The sequence below is a fragment of the Quercus robur genome, chromosome 11 (assembly GCF_932294415.1).
Source record: "Quercus robur chromosome 11, dhQueRobu3.1, whole genome shotgun sequence".
NCBI classification, from domain to species: domain Eukaryota; kingdom Viridiplantae; phylum Streptophyta; class Magnoliopsida; order Fagales; family Fagaceae; genus Quercus; species Quercus robur.
In genome coordinates, this window is record NC_065544.1 from 28968143 (window position 1) to 28976608 (window position 8466).

Genomic DNA, 8466 nt, shown 5'->3' on the forward strand with positions numbered 1-8466 from the left:
TCTTCTTAGTTCTCTACTTGGTTTGAAATAGTTGACTGTTGCCTTTATATTTTTGCAGTACCATAATGGACATACATTGTGTTTTACCTGTAAAACAAGGGTACAAAACCGGTGCCCCACTTGTAGACAAGAGCTTGGAGATGGGAAGGCATCCCTAGAAGCATCCGGGATAGCCATAGGAAGGTTAGGGATAGTCATGTGCATACCCAATGTTTGCAGTTGAGGTATCTCAAAATCATGTGTTGATGCTTGCTGCATCTTTTTGTGTCAAATGTACTCTAAACTTTCCTCCATTTTGTTGCTGTATTGAACTCCATATTTCTTAAAGATTGATAATTTCCCATATTCCTTAAAGATTGATTAATCAACATTGTGATAGGTTTGAGAAAATTCCAGCTTGATATTTGAGAAAATTCTGGCTTGTTATTTGTTGCATGCAACAAGTAACAAGCTGGAATTTAGTGTGTGACAGGTTTCCTATAGTAGCATTTGTAAAACTTATAGTAGTGTTTGTATATGCATTAGCCATTTGGCCTTAAAAAAAAAAAATAAAAAAGAGGCTATAGCCGCATTTTTAAAACGCGGCTATTGGCAAATTAAAAAAAAAAACAAAGGGTTATAGCCGTGTTTTTAAAACGTGGCTATAGCTGTCCCCTATAGTCGCATTTGAAAAATGCGGCTATTGGCCAAATCGTCTAGAGTATGTCCTATAGTTACGGGTTTTAGACACAGCTGAAAATGTGGCTATAGGCCAAATCGCTTTATAGCCACGTTTTTAGGAGCTATAGCCGTGTTTTAAAAACGCGGCTATAGGAATATTTTTTTTTTTGGTAGTGCCTATATTTTTATTAGGACCAAAAGGCTACAATAATTCAACACCACATGATACGAGAAGGAGAAGAAAAATGGAAGAAATAAAACTATCCCTTTGAAGTCATAAAATTTGATAAACTGTAGAAATGCAGCATTCTAGTCCAAATTAAAAAAAAAAAAAAAAAAAAATAGAAACAAGGTTTTGCCACAAATGAGAGGGAAGGCTCAATCAATTTCGACAGTCCATCCCATCTTGTCCTCAATACGGCCTGTTTGAATCCCAGTTAACATATCATAAAGTTTCTTAGACACTGTTTCAGCTCCAGTCTTGTATTCAACCCTGCATGCATAGCCATGTAACCAAAACCAATAAGACCTAGTCCTCATATATACACATAAAGGAAAAGACATATACATTGCTGTAAATATTTATGAAAATGAACTGAATTGATACTTGATAGTTACCTTTTATCCCCATAGGTTATACTAGAAACTGGACTTACAACCACAGCAGTTCCAGTACAGAAAACTTCATCAACATCAAACAAATCCTTCAATGGAATGACACGTTCCTCGACCTGAACAAAATTGGCACATTTTTAATCAGTTCATGGTAATCATTTTTGAAATATGTAAATTTAATACTTTGGTGAATACCTTATAATAAAATAGTTTTTGAATGCAATGAATGTTTTCATTACAAACATGTATGACTTGGTACATCAATCATAGGAGAAGAATAATCACCTGATAACCAAAGCCAAGTGCAATCTCAATGATACTTTTTCGAGTGATGCCAGGCAGAATTGTTCCACAAATTGCTGGGGTTGAAATAACATTGCCCTACAACATAATTTATGTAAATACAATCATTTCTGAGAAATAATGTGTGATTAAAACATGTGATTAAGCTTGACATGATTTAGCAAATTCAGTTTTATTGTATTCTCCATCTGTCTTGAGTTACATAAATAAACTATACTTCTAAATTGTTGGTGTCTCATCAACAATATAATAAATAATTATTTTAAATATTTTTTTTATTATGTGTATAAAAACTGACTCATAAATTTATAAGATATAAAATTTGTAGTATTTTTAATATTGCTTCCGATAAAATATCACAACGAAAATATCATACCTTGACAATGAAAATATTACAAGATGAAACCTCCTCAATATATTTTTTAGTCACCGCGTCTAGGAATAGGACATCAGAGAATCCTCTGGCCTTTGCTTGAGCTATTGCTTTGTATACCTACATAATGGAAGGGAACACTTCTGCGCATAAGTGATCATCAGTATAGTCAAGAAATCATAATGAAACCCTTTACTTGATAACGTGGCAAGTAGATAAACCATTTTGATGTCTAAGGTGATAAATTTTAGTTGTTTTATTTAATTTAATTTAATTTGTTTCGTATTTTAAATATCAATTAAATAATATTCAGCACACTCTTTACTTTATTTTATTTTATTTTTTTTATGAAGAGTTTAGGGTTTTATTTGTGTTGAATTTCTATTGTCTCAATATTTTGGGGCTTTCTTGGAAGGGGGAAAAGAATGTAAAACCCACTTTTATATATATATATATATTAAAAATTAATTATCATTTTAAATTTTATGACTTAAAAAAAAAATTAGTGGGATCTTAAGCCTAGGCCTAGAGTTGGCACTGGATCCTCCTGTCCTGAACCCATGCAGGAAAAAAAAAGGGTAAAGTTTTTTATTGACTCATTCTTAATGTATATTTGTATAATTATAATTATATTAAATTTTCTATATAGATAAAAATACTAAAAACCTTACTCGGAGGCATTAATCGCACAGGAAGCTCTAGAATAGTAGAATTCTTAAAGCAAAAACCTGAAAGAAGTTATGATTACCGGTGAGTAGTTGGTGATGGTCTTGATGTCCCCGGTTCCACCAGGAGTAGCACGATGGGTCTTATCTTCCACAAGCAAGTTTAAGGGACCCTATTATATTATATAGGGAGGAAAGAAAAAAAAAACCCAACATTATAGTATGTGAAGGCAACCTCTCAAAATAGGTATTATAAAAGACATGTTGATACGTTAAACTAGTATAGTTGATTAACGTTAATTTAGCTCTTGAAAATTCTTCAATCCTTGATAGTTACCTTCTCTTTATGTTATATATGATGCTATCTTGTACGTAAATAAGCATATTCACTTTTGTTAAAATAAGTTTTAATTACAAGAAGTCTTAGAGATAACATTTTTCACAATTTCTATCGATATGGCTTGGCCTATTATTGTGATTAAAGTACACTAAAAATGGTGTCAGTAGTAGATCCAAGTAAATACTCCAATCGCATCCAGCTATGCCATCGGTTATGAATGAAATTGAGAAAATTAAATGTTATGATTTTCATATTACTTATTAATTAATATAGCAATCTAATATAAAATGCAAAAAAAGACCTCTTTTTTTTTATTTTATATTTTATATTTTATTTTCAATAGCATAAATTTATAGTCATGTTGATGATATTAGGTGTAATCGGAATATGGGTAATGCCTTTTATATTGAGGTGAGTCTCATATGGTCTCATTTTCTTGTAAGAGACATTACAGCTGTACCCGTTACAAAAAGAATTTTTTTCTTTGACTGTGTCTTCTTGCAACAAAATGTTATTAGAGAGGTTTTAGGTATATATTGGTACAGTATAGTTTTCCTCTATTAACTAAGGCAAAATAAGCATAGCTAATAACCCACCTTGTGATAATTTCCAACAGGGCAAGCATGTATAAGAAATGAGATTTCCGGTGCTGTTACGAAACTCAGTACAGGCCCACTTCCAATTAGCAATGGCCTAACATAGAGCGAACCTTTCCCTGGGGGAGGTACCTATATTTCATGAAATACTAACTTCTAAAGATTCAAAAATTGTGGTTGAGACATTTAGAGGAATAAAAGACAAGAAGGGAATTAATACCCAATGCTTGTTGGCCAGGACTGTTTGCTTTACAGCCTCAACAAAGTGCTCAATAGATGGCGATGGCATGCAAAGTCTCTCTGCACCAATCTGCAAGCGTTGAGCATTTTGTTCCGGTCGAAAGAGCAATACACGACCATCATCTCTCCTGTATGCCTTTAGACTTTCCAGCAATCCCTAAAGAAATGACAGTGGATGATTCAGAGATTAAATATTACAAATTTAAAAGTGTATTTAGTATTTTAAATGACATAACACATATTTCAGTGTCAGATTTATGTAGAAAATAAAATTTTAATCATGAAATGAATTATCTCCATTTCAAATAAAATAAAGAGAATCTTGTTTTGTGTAAATATGTACATTTAAATGAGTTTTATTTTTATGTGACCAAAAGTACATTTGTTTACCGGCCAAATGATACAATTGGGTATGATATTCCTCTGCATAATCAAAGATGATCTCACCTGTCCATAGTTTAAGATTCCGGCAAATGGGCTTATTGCAATGTTTGCATAGGGAATAATGTTTCCGACTCCGTTGGTAAAATTCTCCTCTTTACCGCATTTCGTGACATACATGTAATCTGCTGGGACTAGATCAAATCCAAGTTCATCCCAGTTGATATCGGCATGTTTTTCAACTCCACTAGTGTTTTATATATATTTTTTTCAAACAAAAGAAAGGGAAGAATTTTACAAATATATTCACTTTGATCCTTGTATCTTATATATGATACATATGATAATTATTATTCAAGCATACACAATATATTAAAAGGACCACGAATCACCAGAAGAAATGTAAGTAAAGAAAACACCAAGGTATATATGTTTATACTATATACTAAGTTTGATGCAAGAAGCATATTTATGCAACTTCCAGCATTAAAAAATGCTAATAAAATTTTGTCAAACTGCTCAATGTAATTTTTAACTGAAAGCTATTTGTATTACCTGTTACTCTTGGTTTGAGTGGGTGAAGCCATAGACGCAAACTTGGCCTCAGCTGCAACCAAGAAAACAGTCACTCATGTCATGAAATTTCGCATTAGACTAAAAATGAAAGCAGCTGAAGCCCCGGCACGGTTTTCTAATCATATCAAGCGCGAAGCTTTTTCTTGTCTAGCTTTATATTCATCAATAATCTAAACAAGAACTTAATGGTGATTACTTTGGCTATTTCAGAATATTTTCTAAGGCTAAGGATAGGCTTTCAGTCTTAAACATGACTTGATAATTCATGTATTTATTTTGCATTTTTCAATACATTTCAAAATGTTAATTAGGCTAAAATAGTTAATCTCATTGATGGAAAATGGAGGTAAAGGATGGTTTGATTGCAGTTTTCGGATAGCTAAATTTAAATCCAAAAATCTATCGATATTTTGGCCAATATATATATTTCAAAATTGTTTTACTTCTTAATTTTTCATATGTAAATATATATATATATATATATGTATGTACATAATCATCTATATATTAACAAATAATATGCAATTAAGTAGTTAATAATTAATATTTGAGTCAAATATATAGTATTTGTATTTATATAGCCAAATTTCACATTATTCTGAAATGAAAATGAAAATATAACAAGTAATTGACACAAATATATGTTTCATGTACTGAATCGTACGATGTGTAAGAGAGAAAGGAAGCTAAAGGGAATTTAAATGGTATAGATTTATTTATTATATTCTAGTTACATAACATATATTTCTCTCTAGTAAATATACATACAAATATCTAATTCTTTTTTTTGAGAAAATACAAATATCTAATTCAAATGGTGGGAAGAAATATATTTCTTTCATTAATGTATAAATTAACTCAATTAATATAACAATTAATGATTAACTCAATAAATAAATTATGGGAAGAAAAATTTACTGTTATTTTAATGTAATTATGACTGGAAATATAAATTCGGGAAGAAAATTAATAAAAAAAATCCATTTTTTTTCACTGAAAAAACCAAGTTCACCAATACTAAATCATTTTTTTTGTTCTTTTGCAACCATAAGTCGAAGGAATCATGCAACCAAAATTCGAACCATAGTGTGTTCTTTTGAGGAAAAAACCAAATCCATCAAGTTAAGCCTATCATCACAAGTACAAAACAAAGTGGAGCAGTGAAGAGTTTTCAAAGCCAAAAAGAATAAAAACGACATGTTCACATAGTGAAGTTGGTCAATACTGAGATAAAATTCATATAATCTTCTTTGCTAGAGATCAAATTCACAGAATTGTTAGTTGTTGCCATGGAACGTCAAAAACTAAACAAGATGCAAATATAACTGATAAATCCATACCAATGGAGTGAGCGAACGTGTACGAGAGAGAATATATATATGGTAACGATAAAAATGGCTGTTTTGATCGGTAAATACACTGGAGCCTTCTTATATACCCTTTCTCCGATCAAAACCAAAACGCAACCCCTTTTACCTACTTCTGTCTGGTACGTGCATCTTCAACAACAACGGAAAAAGCAAATAGCAAATGGTTGAAGAAGTCATTGTTGGCAACCCTTTTTTATTTTACCTAGTTTGGTATCTATAAATAAAATAATGTTGGTCCTATAGACTGCTGCAGCTACTTCTGTCTGGTACGTGCATCTTCAACAACAACGGAAAAAGCAAATAGCAAATGGTTGAAGAAGTCATTGTTGGCAACCCTTTTTTATTTTACCTAGTTTGGTATCTATAAATAAAATAATGTTGGTCCTATAGACTGCTGCAGCTACTTAAATAAAATAAAAGAGTAAGTGGCTGACTTGTGGTAGAGATTGTTTTAAAAAGTGTGGTGTAGATTAAATTTTGGGAAATGAAAAGTGAAAATAAAAATGGATAAAGTTGATGTCTTGACGAGATCAGACATGATATTGACAGGTGAATTGAGGGAATAAAAAGAAAAATGTTTTAAATTTGCATTGACTTAGAAATTAACGTATATATAAATCTATCATAAATCTTAAGTTGAAAAATGTTTTTTTTGCAAATTTTTTTTATATATTTTAGTTAAATCTTTAATTTTTACTAATTTAATATATTTATTTATAATTTAAATAATTATTAAATAAATGATGATATCATCACGGTTCAATCTCGGTTTGACCTTAGTTTGATCTTAAAAATCTTAAATCTCTCTCTTGTATGGTTCTTTGAATGGTCCAAATTTCAAAACTATGTCTAGCATTACTCAAAATAAAATTCTTACTTGTAGGAACCAAATTTAAAATAAAATACTACCAGGTAGCCTGTGTGATATATAGAATAATTAAAATAAAAATGACATACATTTATTAGTTTTGAGAAGTTTTACGTCTATAATAAATTATATGTGGTAAGTTATTATTGGCTCTTATTTGAATCCACAATTTAAATTACTTTTTTTTTTCACACCTATAACAATCTACCACTAAAAATTTGTTGTAAAAGTATTGTAAAAATATTGTGGATGTAATATTTTTCATTAGTTTACTGTATGAGTTTGGAATTATTGTTTCAATAGTTAGAACCACTAACTCTGTAAGTCTTCAGCCATTTGTAACCCAAAAGGAAAAACATGATCATAAAATAATATACAAAAAAAAAAAAAAGCTTAACATAAGTTTGTGTTATATGTATTCTAGTTACATTTTCATACTCATATTCCATTGTGGTATCAGAACCTCTTTCATGATATGTTATTGAATGATTTTTCATTTTAATTTTCCATTCCTAAACTACCAATTAGTCTAATGTGAGTGATTAGCCAAATTTCATATTGCTAGCATTAATATAAATATATATAAACTAAAACATATAAAGAGCAATATGAAAATGTAAAAAAAAAAACCAAACCAAGCTAGACACTAAGAAGTGTTTAGGAAGAGGAAAACCTGAATACCGGGTGGAAAAACCTCTCCCTACTCATTCCGTTGGGAAATTACTACTAGTATGAATACTTGTGAATTGTGATACATAAAAGACTGTGAACCCTCCAAGTTCATATCAACCTATGTACTTGAACTCTCGAAACTCTTGCTAACAATTAGCTTTACCAAACCTTTTCTTCATTTAATTGACCGGAAACACTACTGTTGAACCACCATTGAAAAGCCACTAAATGGATTTGGATTTGAAATGTCTCTAGTGGTTTCCAAGCCTTCAACAAAACTTACAACACTCGGTATATGGTGATGGAGGTGAAGGTGTAAAAATTTCTCTAAATGATTTAGCAATGGTGAGAGAAATTGAAAAGAGAGGTTGGTAGAAGATTTTTCTCTAGACAAAGGTTCTCTATTTCTCTACAAAGATGGATGGGATTAAATGAACTCTTTCTCAATGTATATACTCATATCACACTCTCTAGCCCCGTCAAACATGCAGAAGATGTGAGGTTTGGCATATATAAGAGCATTCGCATTGGGCCTTCGAAATGTCAAATGTAAGGAAAATTTGGCATTTAGGCCCAAAGGAGTTCAGCATTCGGAATTGTAAATGTAGACTATTGCAAAAAAAATTTGCAATTGTGCTACTGTGCAATTCTACATGTAGAATCGCACTATAGCTCAATTGTAAAAACAAAAATATTATTTTATTCCTTTTCTCTCTCATCTCCTAACTCTCCCACTCTCTCAACTTTGTCTCCCACGTCTCTCTCTCTTTCAAATTTCTCCCTTTCCCTTTACTCTCCCTCAGGCCA

The 8466-nt window shown here is 31.1% G+C and overlaps 1 protein-coding gene across 1 annotated transcript; it reads right to left on the reverse strand.

Moving 5' to 3' along the window:
• Positions 1–908: 908 nt before the first annotated feature.
• Positions 909–6302, reverse strand: LOC126706737 (branched-chain-amino-acid aminotransferase 6-like). The gene is made up of 10 exons (XM_050406271.1): positions 6090–6302; positions 4729–4780; positions 4240–4420; positions 3773–3949; positions 3553–3684; positions 2700–2789; positions 1955–2071; positions 1561–1656; positions 1279–1391; positions 909–1153 (listed from the first exon to the last, which is right to left on the reverse strand). The coding sequence occupies exons 2-10, from the start codon at positions 4758–4760 to the stop codon at positions 1039–1041; spliced, it is 1053 nt and encodes a 350-aa protein (XP_050262228.1). The 5' UTR covers positions 4761–4780; positions 6090–6302; the 3' UTR covers positions 909–1038.
• Positions 6303–8466: the final 2164 nt, after the last annotated feature.

Coding starts and splice junctions, on each gene's coding strand:
- LOC126706737 (XM_050406271.1), bottom strand. CDS start 4,760: ATGGCTTCACCCACTCAAACCAAGAGTAACAG. Junction 3,950..4,239: donor GAATCTTAAACTATGGACAG/GTGAGATCATCT, acceptor TCATTTCTTTAG/GGATTGCTGGAAAGTCTAAA. Junction 1,392..1,560: donor CACTTGGCTTTGGTTATCAG/GTGATTATTCTT, acceptor AATTTTGTTCAG/GTCGAGGAACGTGTCATTCC.